General features: G+C 47.8%; 1 protein-coding gene across 1 annotated transcript in view; it reads right to left on the minus strand.

Moving 5' to 3' along the window:
* The window catches only part of FAT2 (FAT atypical cadherin 2), a 64,418-nt gene that overhangs the window by 12,205 nt on the left and 24,875 nt on the right, over positions 1 to 27,338 (minus strand). Inside the window, exons 7-19 of the mRNA XM_065409559.1 lie at positions 26,185 to 26,460; positions 25,543 to 25,753; positions 19,673 to 23,725; positions 16,404 to 16,600; positions 15,199 to 15,352; positions 14,049 to 14,282; positions 12,800 to 13,189; positions 10,748 to 10,962; positions 9,645 to 9,782; positions 8,878 to 9,021; positions 6,979 to 7,176; positions 3,450 to 4,257; positions 1,221 to 1,366 (exon numbers count right to left, since the gene is read on the minus strand). Of these exons, the coding sequence (XP_065265631.1) occupies positions 1,221 to 1,366; positions 3,450 to 4,257; positions 6,979 to 7,176; positions 8,878 to 9,021; positions 9,645 to 9,782; positions 10,748 to 10,962; positions 12,800 to 13,189; positions 14,049 to 14,282; positions 15,199 to 15,352; positions 16,404 to 16,600; positions 19,673 to 23,725; positions 25,543 to 25,753; positions 26,185 to 26,460 (7,164 nt within the window). The remainder of the gene's footprint in view (positions 1 to 1,220; positions 1,367 to 3,449; positions 4,258 to 6,978; positions 7,177 to 8,877; positions 9,022 to 9,644; positions 9,783 to 10,747; positions 10,963 to 12,799; positions 13,190 to 14,048; positions 14,283 to 15,198; positions 15,353 to 16,403; positions 16,601 to 19,672; positions 23,726 to 25,542; positions 25,754 to 26,184; positions 26,461 to 27,338) is intronic.

Genomic DNA, 27,338 nt, shown 5'->3' on the forward strand with positions numbered 1-27,338 from the left:
TGGCAGCTGTCCGGAATGACGAAACCCACTGCAAGAAACATAAACTAAGAGGCCTGCAAGTTTAAGCTTGAATTGGTTCTCCCCCATCTCACTGGCTAAAGTTGCCTGGATCGTTCATGAAATAGTAAGTGATGTGAGATGCCATTTTATAAGACTTCTGTCCTCACCTTCTCCCTGCCTTCCATTAAAACAAAGAGCCTTTAATCCATTGGTGTCCATCTGGACACCTTCTCTGTATCTTTTTGGGTGGCCACTGGATCCGTGCTCAGCCCAGCTCAGCCACTGAGGAAACTAGAAGCAGCTGTTGTTTCCTGTGGTAAGTTAATGGGTAACACCTCATTTAGGGGTTTCTGACTAATTCCCTGGTGAATAAATGGGGTTGGGTTGCTCACTTACAAGCTTGTGGGTTGGTGGAAACACCATGTTCACAGGCCCTTGAATGATCTGTTTGTGAGTCTGTAGGTACCATGGGCCAGATCCTCCGCGGGTGTGAGTCCATTCAGCTCCCCTGAAGTCAGCGGACCAATGTCAATTTGTACCAGCTGAGAATCTGGCTCCTCGTGCTCCCCGAGTGACTCCTGTGTGTATATGGGAACTCTATCTTCTGGCATCCCTGAATTGTCTCCTGTGCTGCTCGTACTATTATTAGTTAGTGCGGTACCCTCGGGGTTGGGACCGCATTGTACCTGGCGCTGTACAAACACCTAAGGTGACATTTCCAAAGATGCTCAGCATCAGCTTAACTTCTGCTTTTGTTCAAGTCAGTGGGAATTTTCCCATTGGCTAAACAGGAGCAGAGCGTTACTGAAAACCCCAACCAGTACATAACAGTCCTTTCTCCAAGGAGCCAACAGTCAAATGGACATGATGTCACAGAAGGATGAAACAAACGAGGGGTAAAGGAAGAGAGGTAGTAGCATTAGGCTGCTTTAGTACAGACTGGCTGTGTGCACAATCCATCGGTGCAAAAAGCCCATCTCTAGCAGTCATGCTGTAATCACAACGTGTCATGCTGTAATCACGTGTCACCCGCCTAGGTGAACATACCAAGTTGCACAGTACCCAGGTTACCAACGGTCTTCACCACATGGTATTTTAGAATGGCTTACACCTACACATAGGTGGGTATAACTTTGTTCAGTCTGTTCCTTCCTTTGGTGATAGTTCCCAGTGCACATGCAATGGAATTGTAATAAATCCTTAGGTATTGCAAACCCTACCTCCAGAACAGCAGTGTTGGTCCCATTGACGAAGAGCAGAACACCGTTCAGCTGGTGTGTTTTCAGGCGGAACTGCATCTGCCAGTCCCCTCTCTCCTGGTGATGGTACCAGATGTAGCTGTGTCCACTGAATCTCACAGCCGTGCCTAGAAATATAACCAGGCAAGGCGGGTCATCTGAAAACAGTCTGAGATTCTGGATTGTGGTCAACCTACGGCATCCAGTGCTTTCCCCAGCCCTGTGCTTTCCCCCATTTCAACCACCATAACTCCAGCCTGACCTGCACGAGTCCTTGTTGCCCCCAGTCTCTACATAGCTCTGCCAGTGAAGATCATGAGGACCTGCAACGCCCCCTGGCTATTCACATTTTGAGCCTCCCCAACAGCTCTTCCACCATAATGACCTGCAGCCCAGTCCTGTCCTGCAGCATCCCCGGACATTCCTGTTCGGGGGCTGCAAACAGCTTTGCCAGGACAGCTCATTCCCAACCTACCAATCCCTGCTATTCCGTGGGCAATGTGGAAATACAGTAGATTCCACTTATTAGTAACCTTCCGGTCACCAGCCAAAAGTTGCTATTACCCAGCAGTTACTAATAAGCAGAAGGCAGGTTTGCAGGGCTGCAGCCAGGACAGAAGCACTGGGATATACCTTCCCTGGCTTCAGCCCGGATGCTGGGACTTTCTATGGGAAACAGAAGTGCTGGGGACCCCTGAGGCTGCACAATGCTTCTCCCTGCGCTCTTTGGGGCGCAGCATGCCCCAGCACTTCTTCCCCTGTGTGTAGTTCCCCAACAGGGCACAGCCTGGAGAGGCATCTGCCCTGCCAACAGCCTCCCCCCTTACGTCATGGGCGTTCCTGTGCAAGCAGGTTTGCCGGGCTGCAGTCCCAGAAGGAAGTGACAGGACAGGCGGAGCAGCAGCCGCAGGCAGGTTTGCAGGGTTGCCGCCAGAGAAGGCAGGTCCCAGCACTTCCTTCCCCGGCTGCAGCTTCCCTCCCAAACCTGGGCCACAGCTGGGGCCAGGCTTCTGAAAAACGTTGGTAATCAGCGGCAAACCGTTGCCAGGACCCGAATCCCATTAACGTTAAAGTCAATGGGACGGGATTGGTGCCTGGCAAAATGTTGCTGTTAACAGGAAGTTGTCAATAGCTGGTATAGTAGGAAGAGGGCCTGAAAGATAAGGCCTTGTATTAGAGGCCTGGTAGGAGGCCTGAGGCCTGGGCTAAAGTAATGGTCAAAACTTGCTAATATAAAGCAAAGTTAAGTTGTGAGCAAGAGGCAGGCCCTGCTCACAGAATCTGGCAAGAACAGGGCCGATATTGCTGAACCACCCATTCCTAAGTAGTGTTAGTCACAAGAATACACACGCAAACACATTCCAGAAAGGTGGTACCAGAACACCTCGATACCAGCACATTCCCCAAACATAACAGGAACACGCTGACCCATCCTAAAGCTAAGGTCAGAATGACAGCATGATGAATAGAGATGTTTTGATCATTACTTTAGTCTCAGGCCTCATAACAGGCCTCTAATACAAGGCCTTATGTTTCAGGCCCTCTTCCTACTACAGCCGGGTTGCTGCTAAGTGGAAGCTACTGTACCTAAAATATGAATACAAAATCTTTGGCTTGATTTGAAGCACTGGAATGGGTTACCTAGGGAGGTGGTGGAATCTCCTTCCTTAGAGGTTTTTAAGGTCAGGCTTGACAAAGCCCTGGCTGGGATGATTTAGTTGGGGATTGGTCCTGCTTTGAGCAGGGGGTTGGACTAGATCACCTCCTGAGGTCCCTTCCAACCCTGATATTCTATGATTCTATGATTTGAATTCACCACTTTTAACTAGTCTGTGTTTTGCTGGACACAGGACCAAAGCATGGGAACCCAAGGATAGAAGTTCTACCCGTAGAGCCCAGACCATTTTGCTCCACATATGAGTGACTTTACTCTCATCGGGGCAACAGAGATCCTGTTATTATTTAATGACACACGATAAGAGCTTAGCATTATCCAGTGGAATTCTTCCTACAGGCCAGATGGAATTTGAAGCTCAAGGACGCTAGGTCTGGCCCTGAAAGCGAAGGCAGAATGGCCAGTTAATGGAACAGTGTAATTCGATGACAACTCCCTGCGTTTCGCGATGTGCTGAAGGGATAATCCCACACACTAGAGACTGGCATTGCTTTCCCTAGGGGGAGAATTCAAGAGCAATAAGGAGGATTTCTCACCATTGCAAGAACAAATTTGCTCCAAGCTGTGCCGGGGCGTGAGAACGCTGAGTCGGGCAGTGCTGTAGGTGGACACCATGCCCGGGTCCAGCTGAATTGTCTCCTTGCAGACACGCCGGGCACAAGCTGGCCCATGACATGGCACATGAATGGCCTTCTTTAGCTGGAGCCCCACCTGCTGGTCCATCTCCCCAGCCAACAGAGAAATCTTGTTTGCTAGGACGCGGGGCTCATAGAAGGCACCGGAGGACTCTCCGACAGCCAAGAGGAGCTCCACGCCGTTAGAGGCTGCCGTGGGCTGTAGGCTGGCCATGTGGATGTTCTGACGTCTTGTGACCAGGGTGTTTCCCAGAAACCTTTGCAAGTTGCGCCAGTGGTCACCCACAAACTCCTCAGGGGAGAGGTGCTGGAAGTGTAACACCACAGCCTTGTCCAGCGCCTCCTGGCTGAAGCACCACACATGGACGTTGATGGTGGTGGTGGTTTTGAACGTGCCATCACTGACAGTCACATTCAGGGCATAGTGGCCATGGGGAAGCTTCTCGCCAGCGATGATTTTGCCATCCGTTGCCCCCACTGAGAAGCGCCCCTCTTGGGGTACTTCTGCTGCCAAGGTGTACACCAGGGTGTCATGGGGGTCTCGATCCGTGGCATGGATCTTGCCGAGAACACCGCCTCGGAAGGCGCTCTCATTCGTAGTGATGAACACCTCCAGGGGCAACGCCGAGGGCGCATATTGGCTCGGCTCACTCACCTGGATGTTTACAAAGGCAGAGGACGAAAGAGGAGGGATGCCGCTGTCCGAGACCTGTCAAGGAAAACAAAAGGACCCGTTACAGGCCTGCGCTGAGTTACATTGGCACTGCTCCCAGGCTGGGGATCAAGAGGAGGTGGCACTGCTTGTGTTTGAGGTGCTAGGCCAGCTTTCCACGCTGCTCTGCTGACGCACCTCAATCCTGATCTATCCAGTTTCCTATTCCCCCCACGGCCCACCCACTCCTAGTCTCTACGGCTGAAGCAAAAGTCCCGAGAGACTAGGAGTGTATGTGTGGGAAGAGCGTCTCATCCCCGCTCCCCGTCAGATGGGCGCAGAAGGACACATTGGGGTAGAGCACCTCTCACTTCCTGTGTGCAGGAGCTGGGAGAGCAGGAGCTGGGGTTGTGGGATGAAGGAGGAGGAAGAGCAGCGGGGCAGCAATGGCAGGGCAGTGCCAGGAGATGGCCTTTGTGACTGCAGCTCTCCAGGAGGTGGGCGGGTAGGACTGAAACAGTGCCCTCCAAGAGAGAGACTCAGACCAGGCCTCCCCGTGAAAAAACCATGAGCCTGCAGGCTGCTGAGGGAGGCGGATCACTAACAGAGTTAACATGGTGCATTCATTCGCATTCAGAGTGGAGCTCGTCGGCAGAGAACACGCCTGGGTGATTCTGATTCCTTGGGGTTTAATTGGCTCTTCAGTGATGGTTCTTTGGAGAAGGGGATGGTGCAGGAGCCTGGCTTTCCAAGGCCAGGAAAAAAATTCCCTGCAGGAACATTGACTACAAGTCACCGCCTAATAGGGTCTCCAAAATAATGCTTCTGGAATGTGTGGGAATGCAGCAGCCCCAGAGGCAGACTTGCAGCTGCTCAGTTTTCACAAAAGAGATCCTGTACCCACTCCTGTAGCCTCCTTCCTGTGAAGTCATTTGCCAGGTTCTGAGTGCACCATAACCGCAGTGAATAAAGCAAGGACGGCTGCCAATCTTCCAACGAATCAAAATGCTGGTCCAGATTTTTAGAACTGTGCGTGCAGAAACACATGCGCATTTGGGTGCCTAAGTTCTGGGCAAAATGACTGTGATTGTCTGTGCAACTGCAGCCATTGTACATCCATATTAAGTGCACAACTGTATGATGCAATTGCACACACAAGCACAATTCTGACACTCCACACCTGCAGCAGGGGAGCTGCCATGCCAAATCAGAGCCGTGGTCCATCTAGCCCAGGATCCTGTCTCTGATAGTGGGCAGACAGTCCAGGAGGCCAGAAACCTCATAATGGACAAATATGGAACAATCAGAGCATAGGACATGTTTCTTTCTAACCTCGGGCAGTTAGTGCTTGGGGCTTATGTTATGAATAATTAATAATAATATTTATTTCTTTAGGTATCCATTATTATGGAAGATTTAGATCCCTTCTATGTTTTTACCCCATTGACGATACATGTGGATGACTCTTAGTCACGTCAATGTCTAATTCTTTTCTGAATCTTGTCTTTGTTTTGCCTCAGTGATATCTGAAGGTGGTGAGTCCTAGCGGTTAATTATTCATCGAACCATAGCATTTTCTTTGATCCCTGTTACATTTAGTTTCTTTTACTTTCTTTGGGTGATCCCTACACCTAGTAAATAGGAGGTTCTGAGTTACTGTCTCTGAAGCATCCATTCTGCCATATTTCTTTAGAGAGAAAAGGTGGGTGAGGTAATGTCTTATATTGGCCCAACCTCTATTGGTGAAAGAGACAAGCTTTTGCGCTACACAGAGCTCATCTACAGTCCAGAACTGTGTCTCCAATATCCTGGGAAGAACACGGCTACGATACTTCATATTTCTTTCTCACGTCACCTCTAAATCCTCCTTTCTTCAAGCTATATATAGTCCTAGACTCTGGTTCTGCACCACTGAGCCAAGGAGACCTTTGCTATTGATTTCAGTAGGAGCCTGATCACACTCTCTAATCTTTTTACCTCTTCTCATTCTATGGGTGGAACAGTGGATTAGTGCATCTCTGGAGACTGTGGCTTATATTCTTCATTATTTACCAGGCAATATGATTTTGATGGATCTCATCTGAATCCCTAACTTTGTGCGCATCACACACCTCCATGTAGTTTGGGGAAATTGTCAGTTTGGGCTCAGCAGGGCTCCAGAAGTAGATTGGCAGGAGGCACTGGGGGATCTGGGTGTGGAGCCCAGGGGTAGAATAGCATTGAACATTGCAGCACAGGGCTGAGGTGCACTGGCAGGGCTGTGGGGGTGAGGCCTGCTCAGGCATTTTAACTTGCAAATAAAAAAATAATTTCCCGACCCTGTTGATTTGTTCCCCCAGGAAAACCAGTTCAGGCTGAAAACAAGCTATGTTCCCGTAATTTGTTTACTTGATGCGAGCATGAATAAAAGGGAACAGCTCCTTTCTGGAGTACTTAGGTGAAGCTTTCAGGAACAGACGCGAGTCTCTCCCGAAGTGGAAGGTCTCTAGAATTATATCGGGGGAAGCATCATACAGGGTCAATTGCACCGCAGAGGTTCCCATGACTACACCAGCAGGTTTTATTGCTGGAAAAGCTGGCCCCAGTTTTGTGCAGACACAGGTCTTGGGAAGTGAGCTCTATAGATGGATCCAGGCTTCAAAATTTGGATCTGGATCCAAACTTCCCAAAGATTGGAGTTGCTTCTATCTGGGCTTTTGGGTGTAATTTCCATTGCCTTCATTGTTACTGCACTGGCCTTGGTGAATTCATATCCTAAAGGGGGAAGGCAGGATCTACCTGGACCTGTAGGAGATACTGCTCTTTTGTTCTTCTATCCAGAACAGATGAGGTCACCAGCAGACCATCCTGGGTGACATCAAAGGCTTTCCCGTCGTTTCCCTCAGTGATCTGGAATGAATATGGCGGCCCATTCTCAGGGGAGTCTCTGTCGCTCATGATCAGCTGCAGGACACTTGTGCCAACTGGGGCTAGCTCCTGAAATATGGGAGAAAAGGGGTTGAGCAAAGCGAGGGAAGGCACCTGGCCAAGATAAGGGTGGAATTTCTCTGCCTCTAGGGTTGCTGTTTGAGCGTGGCACCGAAAAGGCACAGGGTGGTTGTGGTGACGTGAGCAGATGGCTATGGAAACATAAGGGGAAACAGCCAGCAGCTCAGGCATGGCTTTGTTAACCCCGTTTTTACATTCCAAATATGTAAAACTCCACTTGTGCTATGGGAAGAACAGTGAGCAGGGCTGGACACAAGGCTGCAGCTAACCGCTGAAAATCCATTTAACTCTCTGACTTGCTTGTAACTTTGGGAGGAGGTAGAAACCTCCCCTGCCTCCTGAGGAATTAAAACTCTCCCTGGGCTTTCACTGGTTTGGCCCTTTGTGTGAATCTTGTCATTCAGCGTTGGCTCTCTTAATCTTTCCGACAGCCCAGGGCTTGGCAGCTCTCAAGGTTTTCACAGGAGTCAGTTGGGTAGGTTCAATAGGCTGTAGAGCAGTGGTGGGCAACCTGCGGCCCACGAGCCGCACACGGCCCATCAGGGTAATCTGCTTGCGGGCCGCAAGAGAGTTTGTTTACACTGACTGTCCGCAGCTCCCAGTGGCTACCTTCAGGGACCATTGTGCTCCTCTACTCTGTCCTCCTGCATAACCCAGGCCATAGATTTCACCCCAGGCATTCCTGCATCTAGCCCAACTACCAACGGCTAAAACTGCCTTCTTGATTTAAAGACTCCAAGTAACGGAGCATTTACAGCATCTCGAGGTAAGGGTCCAATGGTTAATTACCCTCACTGTTAAAAATGTGCATCGTATTTCCTGTTTGAACTTTGCTGACTTCAACTTTGTAGTAGCTCTATCTACTTTACTGAGTTGGAGTATTTGTGACTGCAGTAAATTATCTATCTATCTATCTATCTATCTATCTATCTATCTATCTATCTATCTATCTATCTATCTATCTATCTATCTATCTAAAATAATAATAATGGGCCTGATCTTGGAACAAGAACCTGTCAAACCTCAGAATGATAACTGGGAATTCTTAAGTAATCAAAATAATTAATTAATAATCTATAGATACAACTTCCAGCCATTGGCTTTTGCTGTGCCTTTGTCAGAAAGATTAAAGAGCCCTCTACTATCAGATGTCTTCTGCCTGAGTAGGTATTTACAAGCCATGATTAAATTGCCTCTTAACTTTCTCTTTGATAACTAAATAGACTAGGCCGGTTCGCCAGACCACAAATCATACTTGTAGCTCTTAAACTGTTCCTATTATACCCATCACCAAACACCCCAAATTACCCAAAGCCCTGGACAATTTTTAACCAGGGAATCCAGGTTACCTAGGACAAGAAGATGCCTTCACTATTACATGTGACCAGATTGTGGGTGTAGTGGCGCGGGAGGGCACAGCCTGAGAAGGACCAGGAAGAAGTGCAGGGACTGGCCTCTTCCTACGTCCCTGGAGATGCCATGTAGACCAAAGAGGGCAGGGAGGAGGGTGCTGCAGGGCAGGACCCCAAGGCTATTAGTTCATCGCTTGTCACAAACACAAAGCAGAATCTCCCTTCACAGCTAACCGCCCACCCCCAACCCTGGTGTAATTCATTGAGGGTCCCTTAGGTGTCCCGAAATGAAAGGGAGGCAACACAGTGTCTCCACTGAGCAGAGGATCTACCTTACCTGCACCACCACGCTGTAATTGAGCTGGAAGAACCTGGGCGGGTTGTCGTTGACATCCGTCACCCGGACGCGCACGGCAATGTCGCTGAACAGTGCAGGCTGGCCGCTGTCTGTGGCTCGGACCGTCAGGGCATAGCTGGGAACCTAGAAGGTGTACGGCATGCATTGATTATTGGGAGAAGCGGAAGGAAGCCTGGGATTCGTGTCTGGATATTTTATTCTCCCCACGTGCAGGCTTATTAAAGAGCACAAGGTAATGGGCAGTTTAATGATAATCACACTTAGCCCTTCTCTGGAGCTTTCCATCCATATGTCTCAAAGTGCTTCACCAAGAAAGTAAATATCATTGTCTCCTGTTTGCGAGTGGGCAAACTTAGTCACAGAGATGGGAACTGACTGGCTGAAGATCACACAGGAGGCTAGGGGCCTAGCCAAGCAGAACCCCCAGGTCTCCTGACTCCTAGTCCAGTGCTCTAACCATTACACCATATTATCTCTGCTCTAGCCCAGCCCCCAAAGCATGTGTTCCTGACCCTTCAGCAATATCTGTGGGTCCAAAGGATTCATGTGCATGGCAACTGATTACCCTGGCTTGCCGAGTGCAATGTTTTAAATGGATTGTTCCAAACCTGGCAGACAGATGAGCACCGTGCGCTTCCCCAGTCTTTTCCAGCCTCCTCCTGGTGGGGTGACGTAACCTTGTTTTCTAACTCGCCCATCTGCAGCATCAAGCCTTAGGTGGCCCTTATCTTGGGACTGTAACTCACCTCCTCCCGGTCCAGGTGCTTGGCAATACAGATCTGTCCGCTCTTGGGATGGATGGTGAAGTGTTCCAGGAGGTTCCCTCCCACAATGGAGTACGTGATCTGATTGTTCATCGCCCCATCCAGGTCATCAGCTGACACCTATTGGGGGAGCGATAAGAGGGGGGGCTCCTGAACAAATGTCTCCTGTCTCAGAGGCAATGTCTTGCTGGTTGTTTGAGGGTGGGAGGTTCTGACTAAGGCATGAGAGGGGAAGACGGACTGTTTGCTTTTGGTACAAGGCTTAAGAGTACCTTGCAGAAGCCCAGGGTAGGAACAGAGAAAACTCTGCAAGGCCACTCCGCTGTCTTCCTTAAAATCATAGAATCATAGAAGATTAGGGTTGGAAGAGACGTTAGGAGGTCATCTAGTCCAACCCCCTGCTCAAAGCAGGACCAACCCCAACTAAATCATCCCAGCCAGGGCTTTGTCAAGCCTGACCTTGTAAAACCTCTAAGGATGGAGATTCCACCACCTCCCTAGGTAACCCATTCCAGTGCTTCACCACCCTCCTAGTGAAATAGTGTTTCCTAATATCCAACCTAGACCTCCCCCACTGCAACTTGAGACCATTGCTCCTTGTTCTGTCATCTGGTACCACTGAGAACAGCTTAGCTCCATCCTCAATGGAAGCCCCCTTCAGGTAGTTGAAGGCTGCTATCAAATCCCCCCTCACTCTTCTCTTCTGCAGACTAAATAACCTCAGTTCCCTCAGCCTCTCCTCATAAGTCCCTCCTTAAAACTCACCTCTGCCATGGTGCCTACAAAACACTCAACAATGGCCTGGCGGCTGGTGTGCCGGGACCACTGCTTTTCACACAGTTATAACAGTTTCACTGTTGCCTTGTGCTTCCCACCCCCAGCCCCCCACTTTCTGGATCCACCTGTTGTCTCTGGTAATACATTTAGCCTGTAAGCTCTGTGGGGCAGGGATCTTCTAATCAATGTGTGTGTACAGCGTCAATATCCCTGACTGAGGCCTCTAGGCTTTACCACAATGTGAATGAGAATGTGGGTGGATACCTGGCTTTAGGCTGCTAAGCAAGAGTCGTTCCGTTCTGTCTTACCGTAAGGATAGTTTCCCCAACAGCTGCATCCTCGCGGATTTCGGTGATGTAAGGATCCTGGGTGAACTTTGGCATGTTATCATTGATGTCGGTGATATTAATCACCACCATGGTGACGTCACTGAGAGAAGCAGAGCCCTTCCTTGTGCCCTCAACAGATAAGTAATACTCACGGCTCATTTCAAAATCCAGGCTCCCGCTAACGTACAAGATACCTGTATATGTGTACAGACAGCAAAGACAGGAGATGCTTTGAACGCAGGACATGTAATGTCTTACAGAGACCCCCAGATCAATCAAGGAGACGACTGGCAAACCACCGGCAGATAAAGCCATGGTGGCTACTGCTCTATTCCATCAAACCAGGCCACTAAAAATTGTGACGTCATATAAAACGAGCTCTAATCAGACAGACTCTTTTCATAACTAGCCCAACTCTGCTGTCAAATGCGTGAAGAAGTAAAATATGCTTTCACTGCATAACAGCTTCTGGATTCGTATGTGGAAAAGATCAGATCTGGGACAATATAAACCAATAGCATCTTGCGGTAAAGTAGAAAGATACATAAGGTGATAAGTTAGATTATGGTGAAACCAGAACAAGATAGGTATTCAATCAAAAGTGCCATGTGCAGGAAAGAAAAGATGCTTGTCGAAGCCTATGTGGACGTATGAGAGACAATCGGCAGATAGGTATCAGCTGGAGATAGCTAGCTGTCCCCTTTGAAAGTGGTGGCATGAGTGTCTGGGTTTGTCTGTGGGTATATAAGCAGAAGGGTAGGGTATAGCTCAGTGTATTGGCGAGAAACCGAGGTCTACATGAAAGCAAAGAGGGAGATAGAATGTTGCCATGTACTCGAATCAAGTCATCATGAGATTATTACCAAAATCCCATATTAACCTTTCACTAGGAATTACTCTGCTCCAAGTCTATTAGGATGGACGTTCTGAAGAAGTGATCTTTGTGGAAAAGTTAGCGAGAGTGTTGGGGCTGGGATGATAGAGATAAGGACGGCATCTTGGATTGGGATGATCTAGTGAAGGGTTGAAGGCCTCCATTGTCACATCGAAGTGGCTATCTCAGGGAATCTGACATTGTTCTTGCAATAGGCAGCCTTTATCATCTCTTTGGGCAAACAATATGGCACATTACGCTAGCTCGTCGGGGCTGACTCAGCACCTGCTGCATGAGTAATAATTCCATTTTTATCCATGCTCGTTGAATAGCTACCTAATAAAACCACCTATTGTAGCACTCTCTGCCCTGTCAGATTCCTTGTGGGATCAGGGTGGAGTGTTTTTCCTCCAGTACCAAACAACAAGGGAACAAAACCATCCTGAGCATTCACAGTGGAAAAATCTCCACACTCTGTTCTATGTTTATCCATCATCCCCCAGAAGCCTGATTCAAAGCCCACTGAAGTCAATAGGAGTCTTTCTGTTGACTTCAATGGACTTTGGATTGTTCCCTCAGAGAATCTGGCGTCTGTATTTAGGGTAGCGGAGAATTACATATCCCTCCCTCCTCACAAATCATACTCTGTATCTGGGCAAGAAAGAGCACAGGGCTGAGTGTAGGGGATGGGGATTAGGGGTGGGGAGCTGTTGAGCATGGAAAGACGAGAGAAGCTATTTTAAAATATGAAACATGATTTTTAAAAAAGCACTTGGGGAGAGAGGGAGGAAAAACGTTAAACAAAGGCAGGGAAGATAAGAGGGGGGAGAGAGAAAGATCAAAGGAGAGGGAAGGGGAGAGAGAGATGGGAATGAAAGAAGATAAGAAAAGACCTCCAGAGAAAGATAAGGGGGGGGGGTGGAAGGGAGGATGAGGAGGGGAGAAGAAAGTTTTAAGGATCATGAGAAGGGGCTAGAATAAAAGAGGGAAGTCAGGTAAAGAGCATATGGAATGCAAACAAACGACATGAATTACAATACGGAGGAGAAAGGGAGAAGCAGCATGAGGCAGACAGAGAGAAACCAGGAAAACGGGCACTGACTAGAATGGTGTCACTGCCAGTCCAGCAGGACGTGCCGTGGAACAAGACCTTCTACCTGTGTTTGAGTTGATTTGGAATTTCCCGTGATCATTCCCATTCACGATTTCGTACTTGATCTCCGTGTTCTCAGCGCCATCCCTCGTCAGCGTGGACAGGTTGAGGACCTCAGTGCCCATGGCCACGTCTTCCGTGACCATGGCCACATATTCGGTGCTCAGGAAAACCGGCAGATATTCGGTCAGATCCACCACAGAGACAGTGACGGTGGTGAGAGCGGAGAGGGGGCGCGGGGAGCCCCGGTCTGTTGCACAAACCGTCAGCTCAAATGCTGAAATATGAGTGTCCTTTAGGGGCTTCTCTAGCCGGATTATCCCAGTAGTCTCCTCGATTGAAAAGTATCCATCAGCTGAGTCAGTGAGAGAATAGATCACTTCTGCATTGCAGCCTGGAACGATAACAGGGCAGACTGGATTAATCATGGGGCAGCACTGACATGGGTTCATAGTTTATAATCAGTAGAACTATGCATACCCAAATGAACTTAAACCCAAGAGAGACACTGAGTCTTTTGGTTGCATTTAAGTCCCAGTTCATGTGTGCATCCATCCAATACGGATCCAACCTTTTATCCATCCCTGCAGCCATCCATCAGATATTTGTCTCTGATGTGCTGTTGCTCCCTATTTTTTGAATGAATTATTTTTATTTTCACCCTCATCCAAAAGCGGATTGCAGTCTCACATATACAATCACAATTGTAAAAAAAAAAAACCTTCACAGAGGAGCTCTTCCAGGAGCCTTATCCAGGGCTCAGGAAACCCAGGGTCACAAGAAAAATCCAAGCAACTTCCCAAAGATCATTTTCATTTCTCTTCTTTCGCCTTCTCTTCCTCCCGCCCCATTTATAAGCCTTCCTCACTACTGCCATTGGCTCCCATTCTCCATCAGTGGTGATATTTGCATCCAGCAGCTCTGTGGTGCTCCCATAAATACTGGCCCAATGAGAAAGAGGCCAGTCGAGACTGGAACTTCAGTCTTCTACCTGGTTGTGCATAATGCTACTTCTAAGCTACTAAGATGCCCTCAGCTGGTATCTTCTGAAGTTTACACATGTATCGAGTTTCCTACAGGGTCTTCAAGGTCTTCCAGAATGTGTAAGCAACGAGGAGATTGGCTCAAAGATCCAGACACCTTTGCACCAAGTCACAGCCGTCTATGCCCTTTGCTGCATTCCTTCCCTGTATTTTGAGAAATTCTATCCATGAGGTAAAAGAACTCCGGCTAGAAATCTCGTTCTGACTCACCTTCGTCGAGATCCCTGGCAGAGACCACTGCAATGGGTGTCTTCATTGTGGTGTTATCAAAGACAGCTACGGCAAAATGACTGGGAAAGAACCTTGGAGCGTTGTCGTTCGCATCCTCTATGACTAGGGTTATATCTGCCTGGCAGGAACGGCCTCCACCATCTGTTGCCTTGGCGACAAGATGGTACGTAGGTTTCTGCTCCCGGTCTAGAGGTGCAGAAGTGGTCAGCTCCCCTAGTGAAATAAGAAGAGACGGCAACGGCTGCAATCTAAGAGAATTTTGGTAAAGAGGGCTATATGACACACTCTGTCAATGCTGCACTAGCCTTGGGCGACAGCAAACTTGGGTTCAAAACCTAGCTCCAGCCGTTAGCAGCGAGAAAAAGCCCATGTCTCAGTGCTATAAGCTATTCCAATATCACTGTCTGCCTTTGGACAGGAGTGGCCCAGAACAGGCAGAACGCTATGCAAGGGAAGTTTGCACAGGATGTGTCTGAGCTGTCATAAATTGCACTTCGATAGCAGGATCTCAGTCTTTGCAAACATTGAGTTAATCACCCCCAGGTAGATAAGTATTATCTCTCTTTTAGAGATGGGGAAACGGAGACCCAGGGAGATGAAATCTTGCCTAAGGTCATGCAGAAAGACCTTGCTAGAGCTTGGAATGGAACCCAGGTCTCTTCATAGAATCATAGACTATCAGGGTTGGAAGGGACCTCAGGAGGTCATCTTGGCTCATTCCCAAAGCTCTTGGCTCATCCCTGCCCCCTAAAATCCACCTTCTCCTCTTATGCCCGGCCGTAGACTGTAATATTAGTCCTTCCCCTTCCCCAAGCACTAAAAACCCACCCGGGTAACTCCAAACATTTTTAAAGGAAGTCAGTTGCAAGAGAACTCAGTTAACTCCAGAAAAGAACCAGTATTCTAAAGATATTGCAATAAATGAAGGAGGCTCCCTGTTTGCCCTTCCCTGCTACCTTGACAGAGCTGAAATTAAAGGCTTTTCTGTTTATTCAACAAGAGATAAGGGGTAGGCAGCTCCAGGGAGCGTCCTCTGCAACTGCAACTGATCTCCGAACTGAGTGGGTGGGGAAGAGAACATAAACCCGCCGTTCTCTGCAAACTGCCATATGGGAGATGAAGCTCTTACCTGTCTGTGGGTCCAGTCTGAATTCCTCGGCACCAAGACCATGCAGACTATACGTTATCTGCGCATTGCTGCCAACATCAGAGTCAGTGGCTGATATTTTCAAAATGAAAAACCCAGGGAGTGCATCTTCAGAGACTTTCCCTGTGTAGAGAATCTGGAAAGGAGAGAAGTTACCGCCCTCAGACGTGCTTGGCGTCATTCTGTGTGCAGGACGTGCATGCTCAAGCCAACATAACAAAACTTTACTGCTAGATGTTGTGATTTCAAATAAAGGAGCGGGGAGCTGGTAAGAAGAAGGCTGACATTGTCCAGGCTTCTCCTGCTTTTCTCCCACCTCTTCTCCAAGCGGATGGAAATGGGGAGGCCACGTCTATGGCAATTTGAGTGGGTTATTATTGTCTTTGTGAACCTTTAGCAGAGTTTTCTGAAACACGAGGCTATCAGGTTTGCCAGTGAATTGGATCCTGCAGCTTCAGCTGCAGCAGTCCCCTTCAGGTCTCACTGCTGCTTCCATTTGATACAAAGGGAAATCTATTTTATGATATCTGTGTGGGTCGGGTGTGTATTACAGTGCTCCTAACCAGTGGTAGAATGATAGGCCCGGGGACTCAATCTACTATGCACAGATCAATGTGCCTCCATGCGGCTTGTCAGTGTTCTGTGCCAGGGGGACCACCTCTGGTGGGAGAGGATAATTCAATGTCTGCTCCTTGGTCTCTTTGCTGAGAGTGCCTCAAGGTTGTTAATTAGCATCTGTGTCTTTTGTGATGAGGAAACCTGCCCATTGGAAACTCATTTCACAGAGGCCATTGAACATCGCTTGGAGAGTAACAACTTTTGGTCATTCCCAACGTGAGTTTGATTCATACCAGTGACGTGGAGGTGACTATTGCCAAACCCCTTAGTCCCCTGTGATGGAAATCCTTTAGTCTAACGGGAGACATAGCTTGTCGATTTTCATGCCCCTACCCAGAAAGCTCCCCGGACCCTTTGCCTCTATATGTTATCCGTCACACAGCTACCTTACTCATCTGGAGTCTGGGTCTGACCCTCTAGTTACCATGTTGCTTAATTAAAAGATGGTGAGTACGGTCAAAGTAATAAGGAGCTAGCTCTGTACAAGAATTACAACAAGACCAAGCCACGTTCACTAGTGCCAGCTCTGTCATCAGTTCCACTTCCGTTGCCTTTTCCCCTCGCCTTACCTGCTTGCATTCAGGGTCGTTGTCATTGATATCGAGGACAAAAATCTCCACTTCCGTGATGGCCTGAAATTTCCCATCGGATGCTGTGACCTTGAGGAGATATTTCTCTATATCTTCCCTGTCAAGAGGCTTCTTGGAAATGATTTTCCAGTCTTCCTTAACCTGTTTAACACTGAACTGTCCTAACATGTCTCCTTCTGGAAAGATATAGAAGACAGAGTGAGGAAATACAGTGTACAGCGCGCACTGAAAGTGTGAAGGGACGGGGCTGGGGACGGATATGCTGCTTCTCTCCTGTACCACCTCACCCACTCCATGCAACCTGCTGCAGAACTTGCATGTGTTAGAAGCAGCTGTAAGGAGAAATGGGCAGGAATGTCCTATTGGCTCCATTTATGCTTCAGTCATTGGTTGCTTAAATATTACATGAGCTACTTGAGGGGAGAACAAGTTGTTTTCAAAAGGTTGCTTTCAACAGCTTTGAAATGTCCCAGCGATATACCTATGAGCCAGCACAAAAGCACATAATGTATCCCATTTCCAAAGGTCTGTCCATCTCTTTCTCTCTCTCTAAACACAACAGAATTATATGAGATCTGGAAGCTACACGTACACTGAAATGCAAACATTGATTATTCATTATTGCAGTGCAAGAAAAGATTTTTTTTTAAATGTACTAGTGCAACTGATCTCCTGTAGCTACTTTTAATGATATAATAAGTGAATCTTGAGGCGGTTGCGTAACCGCTAGTGGGCCAGATTCTCCAGTCTGCCAAGTTCGCTTTGTGCTGCTAACGTGACAGAAAGTGAACTTTAAAGTGGCCAGAAACTACCCCCAGGGGCACTGGAACAGTTTGTATAGTGGGGGGGCTGAGAGCCATTGACCCAAACTGCAAACCCTGCAGCTGATAGAAACCACTTCAAGTCAGGGGGTGCGGCAGCTCCCCTAGTTCCAGCACCTATGACTACTCCTGGAGAATTCACCCATATTGTGGGAATCTCCGGTGGCAAAGAACTGATGGCCTGCACTGGAACTGTGCCAGTGGAGGCAGAGGGTGTACCGGGTGAGGGGAAGGGGTGTGTGTGTGTGTGTGTGTGGGTGTGGGTGTGGGTGTGGGTGGGGCATAGGCTCTCCTACACCAGGTTCCTCACTTACATCAGGCCATGAAGCACCGTACGCCGGCGGCATAAGTTCGAGTCGCCTCCTTGCAACTTTCATTTACACTGGGGCTGGGTGGCTGAGACGCAGGGAGCCAAACTGGCTCCCTCCATTGCACCCCAGGAGAATCAAGCCCAAGCATTTTTATTTGTAACTTGCTCTGTGTTTTAAACCAGTGGTTCTCAAACTAGGGCTGCCGCTTGTTCAGGGAAAGCCCCTGGTGGGCCGGGCCGGTTTGTTTACCTTCCGCGTCCGCAGGTTCGGCCGATCGCAGCTCCCACTGGCTGCGGTTCGCCGCTCCAGGCCAATGGGGGCTGCGGGAAGCGGCGCAGGCCAAGGGACGTGTTGGCTGCCCCTCCTGCAGCCCCCATTGGCCTGGAGCGGTGAACCGCGGCTAGTGGGAGCCATGATCAGCCGAACCTGCGGACGCGGAAGGTAAACAAACCGGCCCGGCCCGCCAGGGGCTTTCCCTGAACAAGCGGCGACCCTAGTTTGAGAACCACTGTTTGAAAATATCTAGTGCCCAGTCAGTGGCCACCTAGGCCTCCTCAGCTGTCATTATGCTATTCACTAGGCCACTGAGACCTTCATGGCAGCAGTGGGAATAGCGCCCAGATCCTCCTGCTACAAAACCGCAGGCCTCACAATGTGAAACTCACCATTACCTTGGGCAGTACAGATCCTTGTGTTGTGGGCTCAGAGTTCTAGCACCACTGACTCCAAGAAGTTCCAAGTGGCCTTGGCATACAGAAGAGAGACACCCACCAAGACCTAGGATGCCCTGGATTTGTTACCATATTTATGATGAACCCCTTCTATAAGTTTACTTCAAAATAGCATGTGCTGTGTCCCATGATCCAGTTCATCAGCGCTTGATGGGCATCAGCTTACACCCTACCTCCTATTAACCCCACTTTTCTTTCTGATGCACATTCCCCATTAGCTAAAAAACAGGCAGTTCAGTTAAAGGGGGAAGGGGGAAAGAATGCATGAGAGGATTCCCCCTAAAATAATGATCTGAATGGTTTCTCTTCTATGGACCCTAAAGGATAAGTGCTTCTTGATTGCATTCTGTGTTATTTTGCTACAGTTTGTAGGCCCTGGGGCAATACGTTTATTGTTTAGAATTTTAACTACATATGGAGTTGCCCAACCCAAAATAGTGAAAACATAAATAAAACCCAAACAACATCAAAGTGCATTTTCCAGGGCGTAAAGTAATCTGAAACCAGATCTTAAAGAAGCCAGAAATGTTCTGACAAAAACAGCCTAACACACTCAGCCAGATGAGTTAAAAATAACCAGGCATTCAAAAAACAGGCTAAAAAGAGATTGAAAAACCAGACACACTTCTTCTGTTTTAAAAGATTGTAACAGATCACAGGCTACAGCATGATCTGGCTAAATGCTTTGACCCTGACGGGTCTTTATCTGAGCTGGAACAAACATTTTAATTTTAAGCATTTGTTTCACTGTTGAGAAAGACCCTTTGTAGTCAAAACATACTACAAAATCATGCAATTACTTGTCGAAATAAAGTATGGACATTTTCGTTTTTAATCATCTTTTGACTTTTTTTTTTTTTATAGGCTGTGGTTAATTTTGATTGGCCTGGCTTCCATTCTGGGTGTGCAATAACCTCCTTATTGTTTCTTAATAGTGGAAAACTTTAGTATGTTTGAAACTACAATACTGGACATTATTTGATACAGACAATGGGCTAACTACATCACTGGGTAAGCGTATCCAATTACAGACATATAAGGACTGATTCTCAGAAGTGCGGAGTGCCCATAGATCTCATTGACTGCATCCGGAACATGTTCAATACCAGAAAATCAGGCACATACTCTGTGTGTGTGTGTGTGTGTGTGTGTGCGTATGTGTATATCAGAGCCTCCATGAGAAACAAAATATTATGACTCACTCTGAGATCGCTGCAACACCCCTGTTGGAAAGCACTTAATACGATGCATGCAATAAGTATTGCAATGGGACCGTTTGCAGAATAAGGTACTATTCAGTGTGACTAAAGGTAGCAGAATCTGGCCCTAAGATTATATGCTAATTATTCTTGCCAGCTCAAGAGTTAAAATTAATAGCAGCTCACCAGTTATGTAACATGTGACGCGTCTGTTCTGCTCTGAGATATCAGCATCTGTGGTTCTGAGCGTGGCAATGATCTGCCCAGGATCAGCGTTCTCAGTCACCGAACCTTTGTAGACCTCTGAGGTGAACTGTGGAGCATTATCGTTTTCGTCGGAGATGGTGACCTCCACCAAAGTTTGGGAAGACAGCTGGACTTTCCTGCCATGGTCTGTGGCTACCACATAAAAACGGTAGGTCTCCTGAGCTTCACAATCCAGCTCTTTCAGTGTCGTGATCCACCCACTCTCACCATCAATGGTGAAGAGTCCTCTGATGTTGCCAGGTTCTGCTTCCAGGCTGTAGGTCACCTGCCCGTCGCTCCCTGTGTCCTGGTCATTAGCGGTAACTTGAATTACTGTGGTTCCTGATGGCACGTTCTCCGTGACAAAAGCCTGATAGGGATCCGCCTCAAAAAATGGTTTATTATCATTGACATCTTTCACTTGGATACTTACGGAGACCAACGAGACCAGCTCGGTCCCCTGGTGTGAGCAGTGAGCCATGACATCAATCTGGTACCATTTGGTCTTCTCGTGATCCACGGCCTTCTTGACTTTCAAAGCCCCCGTTTGCTTGTCCAGCGTGAATACCTCATCCTTATTGCTTTCAGCAGTGGTTCCCTTCACCAGGCTGTATATGATGGGCTCCTCTGCCACAGCTTTCACTGACCCTATTTCTGATCCTTCTGGAAGGTCCTCAGATGCTGAGAACGTATACAGTGGCTCAGAAAACCTTGGCAAGGACACTTCTCTGGGGACAATCTGAAGATTCACGGGGACAAGAGAGTTCCAGTGAGGGGGTCGGCTGTCTTCAGCTTTGACTTTAAAGTTAAATGCTCTATTTTCTAACCCAATGAGGCTCTCTTTGACTTTAACAACCCCAGTGGCAGCACTGATCTCAACAAGATCCTCCGCAATGCCTTCCACTGAATCAACGGAGTAGGTGACGTCTGCATTCCCACCTTCATCGGCATCATAAGCTAGGACCTGAATGACTGGGGAGCCTTTGCTTACATTGGACTGAATGGACAAGGTGTACTCGGAGGCTTTGAACTGAGGCGGGTTGTCATTCTCGTCTGTAAGGATTATCTTGACTGTGCAGAAAGCCACCTTCCCGCCCCCATCCTTTGCCATGACTTTAATAGCAATGACTCGCTCAGTGGAATTTTCCCGGTCCAGCTTCTCCAGTGTGGCAATGTGGCCTTTATTGTCGATGGAGAACTTCTCATGGGCAAGTTTGTTTATGATAGTATAATCTATAGTGCCATATGGGCCATCATCTGGGTCAATAGCCAGAAGCTCAATCACCTTGGTTCCTACCTCGGCATTTTCAGCCAGCTCTGCTTCATACACATTTTGCCAAAAAGATGGGCTGTATTTATTTGCATTGGTGGTATTGATGTACACGGGCACAGTGGTCTTGAAAACCCCATCTGAAGCAGAGACCTTGAGGTTGTAAGATGACTCAAGGTCCTTTCTACAGCGGTTGAGCATGGAAATTATTCCAGAAGTGCTGTTGATGGCGAAATGTCTTTTGTCATTGCCTGAGAGTATTACATACTCCAGTCTGGTGATGTCTCCACTGTCAGGGTCCAGGGCCTGGACCTTTATCACAGTGTGGCCACAGGTGGCCATTTCACTCACCTTGGCTTCATACTGAGGTTGGCTGAACTCAGGGGGGTTGTCATTTATGTCTGCCACGTCAATGATTACCAGGACGTCGCTGCTAAGTGGGGGCATTCCGTGATCTGTAGCTCTTACTTTCATGAGAAACTGGTGGTTTGTTTCATGATCCAGCACATGGGCCGTTGTGATTTCTCCTGTGTTAGGGTCAATATCAAAGGACTTGGTAGCATCTGAACTGTCGTCCAAGATCTGATAGGAAATTACTTTGTTTCGTCCTGAATCCTTATCAGAAGCAAAGAGCTGGACAACGAGGGTCTGAGCTGGCAAGCCTTCTGAGACAGATGCTGTGTAAAGCATCTGAGAAAATACAGGTGGGTTATCGTTAATATCCTCCACCTCCACTTCCACCGTGGCTTCCGAAAAGGACCCCAACGCTGTGTCCGTGGCTCTCACCGTAAATGTATGTTTTGTCTCTGATTCATAGTCCAGCTGCCCAGTGACAGTAAGGACACCGGTCTTGAAGTCCGTGTTGAACAGTTTAAGGGACTCTTCTTCCATGATGTTGTAGATGAGTCGCAGGCCTTCGGGACTACGAGCCTGCGTGTGGAGAATAGGTGTGTACAGGGGGATATTTTCCGGCACTTTCACAGTATAATAAAGGCTTTGGAACAAAGGATTGGATTTGTTCCTCACAGTGATTAAAACCTCTTCTTCGGCATGCAAGGGAGGCTCGCCACCATCTCTAGCGATAACTTTAAGGGTGTATTTATTTAAAGCATGATAATCGAGGGGTTTCTTGAGCGAGATGTCCCCCAAGTAGGGGTCAATCCAGAAGTACTCATAGAACTCTGCTAATGAATAAGTAATGGCTCCATTGTCTCCTATGTCTCTGTCAGTGGCAGATACCTGGAAAAGGACATCGCCCGGTTCCGTACCATCCTGAACTGATGTGTAATATGGCACGTTCTCAAACTGTGGTGGATTGTCATTGACATCTTCCACATAAACCTTGACTGTAGCCTGAGACATCCTGGGTGGGTTTCTACTGTCCTTTACTTCCACAGCAACCTCATATGTGTCCTGTGTTTCACGGTCAAACTCCACACGCTTGGTCTGCAGCACTCCTGACGCCTGGATCATTTTGAACCTCTCCGTGCCGTTTAAGAGGGAATAAAAGAGTGGCTCATTTAGCTGATTCCCCCTGACTCCAAGAACAATCAGAGTCTCTTGATCTGTAGAATTCTCCAGCACTGTTGCTGTGTACCAGTCCTGATCAAATTTTAAGGCAGTAACTTGGGCTTCGATTAAATTTATCCTGACCAGAGCTGTACTCTTATACAAGCCATCACCAGCTCTGACTGTGAGCTCACGATAACTTCCCAGGAGGGTAGCATTAAGCACGGAGATGAGACCTGTGAGTGGGTGAATGCAGAAAGCGTTGTCAAGGTTGCCTTCCGCTATGCTATAAGTCACCTCCGAATCTGCGTCTTCTGCTTGCACTGCCAAAAGCTCCATGCCTGGGTGGGCAGGCAGCAAGACAGAAAGTTCATAAGTGTCATTTAAAAATACTGGAGGAGAGTCATTCACATCTTTGACGTGGACTATGACTTTGGCAGGCGTGGATGCAAATAAACAGGGATTGCCCCTGTCACGGACATGTATGCTGAAGTAGAAAACTGGGATGAGCTCATAATCGATGTCGGCACGAGTGGTAAGTGTTCCCATGCTCGGATCTATATTAAAATATTTCAGTGCCTCCTGTTCTAAAATTTCATAGACCAGCAAGGCATTCGAATCTTGGTCAGCATCTGTTGCATGTGCTACCAGTGGGGCATTGTTTCCATCCATAACCATGCTTTGCGATGGAGCATTCTCGCTGATCCAGCCGACGAAGGAAGGCTTAACAAAGGCAGGTGCATTGTCGTTCTCATCCATGACGTAGATAAGCACTGTTACGTCCGTAAATGCTCCTCCCATGTTGGTGCCTCGGACTTTCAGCTGGTAAGATGAGACCTGCTCAAAATCTAAGTTCTTCTGAGTGGAAATAAGGCCTGATTGATAATTCATAGAGAATACACCATCCCCATTTCCTTCTTTTATTTCATAGCTGACAGGTGACACACTTGTGGCTGAAACCAGGATAAGAGGAGAGCCTGGAGCAATAGATTCACTGATCTCTGCGATGTATTCCACCTCTGGAAATCTAGGAGGGGTGCTGTCGGAGGGTTTAATGTGAATGTGGACAGCAGTGGAGTCCTTAAGTTGGGGGAACCCTTGATCTTCTGCCTTTACAATGAGCGTTAACCGCTCTTGCTTGGACTGATCAAGTTTCTGGGCAACTGTAATAATTCCAGACAGCGAGTCAATGCTGAAGAACCCTTCGCTGTTACCTGAAATAAAAGAAATGGCAAAATCAAGAGATGACTCCACTCTTTGGCTGTGTTCTCTTGGGTTGTTTCCAGGGACATTCCTGGTATGATATCAAATGACTTGTGCTAACCACTGTCTGTTTCTTTCATTGGGAAATAACAATCTATATTAATTTATAGGCTGGTCCAGGGGTGCTGGAACAATTTGTATAGTGGGGGTCTGAGAGCCATATATAAACCCCATATATAATGGAAACCACTTCAAGCCAGAGGGTGCAGTAGCACCCCCTGCACCTCTAGTTCCAGCACCTATAGGCTGGTCTTCCTCTAAACATAATGATCCTGCTGTAAACTATAGGCAAACTTGTAAATTAAGGATTATTAGAAAAATTATTCTTTAACTCCAGTGAATTTAATGCTGGTGAAATGTGCACTTGAAGTTTTCTATTTTTGTATTGAACAGGTACAGCGTGGGCTGTGCCATATCCCCCCAACCCTACCCTGCCATTACTATTATTATTATAATATGTGTTTTGCAGTAGAACCTATGAGCTCCAGTCATGGTCCAGGATCCTAATGTGCTAGGCGCTGTACAAACACAGAACGAAAAGGCAGGCCCTACCCAAAATGCTGACAATCTAAGCAGCCAGTGTGGCACATCCTTACGTGTTTGGGTTGTACTGTTAGAGTGATAAAATACATGACCATTGCAGTCTGTGGGCACCTTTGAACTGGAGGGACCATCACTAGGAGTTGAAAAGAGGTACTTCAGTTTCTATAGCAATTAATTCCTTGGCGCCTCTACAGAGACAGCCAACAAGAAAGGTGGTGATAAGTCTGGGGATCATTAGCGGCTGGACAGAGACCATCCACTTATTTCACATAGGCCATCAAACAGTAGTCTGGAGGCTGCTGCAGCTGGTCCCAGTGTTTCAATCACTAATGTCTTAGGTTAGACTTGAACTAGTGACCGAGGGGTGAAATAATCTTCTCTAAGAAAGTATGTTAATATTCTGTAACATGATAGAGGAATGAACCATTTCTAAATGTGCATCCATGTACTGCTCCCATTTCCAACACAGGTTGGGGATAGATATAGTTGTTAGAAAGGGCATAATGTGCTGTGATTGTCCAGTAGGTTATGGCCCTTTTTAAGGTATCCAGGAATCTGGACCTCGTTCAACTCTGCTGACCCTGTGCCGTCAGGCTGTACGTCAATTAGAGACGTTAAATGTGCCCTGGAAGAATGTTCATGCAGCAGCTAGGGTCTGGTGGCTTGAAGATATGAGGCGATAGGGAACAATGTGAATTTGTGCTGAACTGAAGTCAGAGCCGGGGGACTGGGCACAAGGAAGAAATGCCAGGAGGTATTATTCCTAGCAAGCCTTCTCCTGCAGTTCACCAACAGTGCTGATTTTCCAGGCACTTTCTCCATTTCTTTAGGCGCTGCCTGTCTCCTTCTACCAGAACCCAGACAGAAATGAGATTGGATGACCAACCACAACTGTATAGGGTTCCTAATGATACTTTCTACATCGGGTGAGGCTGAGTCTGTGCACATCAGGAGAGGTCAACAGGTCTGTTTCTACAAGGGGGGATGCAAAAGCAACTTCCCAATTAAAGAAGCTCAACCTGGCTCCTGCTGCCTCAGCCAGGGAGATAGCTCTGTTTCAGCTCTGCAGATCACAAGAGCTCAGCAGTGGTAATATTGAGGGTACATAGAAACGGGACCAGCCACCGAATGGTGGATCCCACTAATTGGACAAGATTGCTCCAATGTCTGGACCAATGTTGCACGCATGTTCTTTACTAACACTGCCCTGCCTCATGTCCCTCACCTGCCTGAAGAGAGTAGCGGATTTCAGCATTAGCTCCTTGGTCCTGATCCAGGGCTCTGACTTGTACAACCTCTGTGCCTACTGCCGCTGAGTCCAGTGCCTCTGCTTCATAGTGGACGCTGGCGAACTGGGGAGGGTGAATGTTGCAGTTCTCCACGTGGATGACAACCCTGGCAAAGTTCCGTTTGATGGGGACTTCCTGGTCCCTCACCTGAATGGCAGAGAGGAAGACCAGGTTAACATTATGCTCAGTGAGGGGAGGGCCATTACTGGGCAATGCTTCTCAGTTATTCTTCCAAATGCTCCTCAAGATTGAGATGTTTTGATTGTAATAACCCTGTATTATGGGTAGTCCTCAGCAGGGACTGAAACTATGCCCTTAAGAGCCAAAGCACAGCCCTCTACCAATTGAGTTGAAGGAGTAACTTTGTTAGCTGGCAGCAGCAATAGGCTCTTAACCTCGATGTGGATCAGCCATTAGCATGTTTATCTGGTGTGTTACATGGAGAAAGCGAAAGGCCTGCCTTTCCCTCCCCTCTAAAAACGTTGGCCCCAGTTTAAACTTCTCAAGTCACCCAGCCATATTTCTGATGGACAAACCATGTTCCAGCCCAGCGGTCTGATGCTTTTGCTCTAACATACCATCACTGTTAAGATGTGCTGCAGCACAGATTGAGAACTGAGCCCCTCTGCAGTCACGATGGCGCCGCTGCTCGGATCCAACTGGAAAAGCCGCGCGCTTCTGGGATCCACGCTGCCATGGAGGGTGTAGATCAAACCCTTCCCTTTGTCCTCATCTGTTGCACTGACCCGAAGGATTTCTGTCCCAGGGGGCGTGTCCTCCGGAATCGTCAGCTCATAATGGCTCTCCCGGAACTGGGGGCGGTGCTGGTTAATGTCAATCACATGGATGTAGGCCTGCAGAGGAAGTAGTATGTTATGCAGGGGAATCCTGTTTTGGGGGCCAATCCTATTTACTAATCAAAGGGTTGCAGGAAAAATTAAAAACACAGCCTGACCAGTAAAGATTGTGTAGTACAGTTAGGTATGTAACTCTTGTGCCTCGGTTTGCTGAATGCAGCACCTTTAAATCCCTTAGGACTCTGCAGAGATTAGCAGCCATTTTGTGCTCATTTCAGTGCAGGCTGTCCAAGGAGAAGCACACTGTGCTCTTTTCATTGAGACTTTATCTTTGCTCACTGTAGTTTTGCCGATCTCTCAATCTAAAACGCCATTTAGACTGAAAGTGTCTGCTGTTTGCCCTGAAAACATTAATGCAGCTACTGGTTTTGGCTTTGCTGGCTAATGTCATGCTGCTTCTTGTTAATTTTCACATTGGGAAACTGAGGGAGTGGGAATGGTGGGTGGGAGGCGCTTGTACATATCAGGAGCAGCGTGAAAATATGGCTGCACAAAAAAGTGTTGCAGTTTACACTTATTTAAAAAAAAAATAATCCCCTTGCATATTTTATGGCAAAGCCTGCAAACTGCAAACCCTATTTCTGCCTGGGAGGTTGGCTGGTTCCCTCCATTGTCCAATACCCCTGGATCCCTCCTTTCCCCTCCCCATTACACCCCCACCTCTGCACCTTTTGACCACATTTTACCTAGCCCGCTGTAATGATTTGCTTCCCTTTAACAAAATCAAACATGCCGCGGTGTTTTGCAACAGCAAGTTCGCTGACATCCAGCAGTGCCCACCAGGGCCAAATAAACCGATGGTCAGATTGTGAGAGGCCGGAAATGGGCATCAGCCAAGGTGGTGTTTGTTTTTTATTTGGAATGATAGTTTGTGA

This window comes from Emys orbicularis, chromosome 8, assembly GCF_028017835.1.
Source record: "Emys orbicularis isolate rEmyOrb1 chromosome 8, rEmyOrb1.hap1, whole genome shotgun sequence".
NCBI classification, from domain to species: domain Eukaryota; kingdom Metazoa; phylum Chordata; order Testudines; family Emydidae; genus Emys; species Emys orbicularis.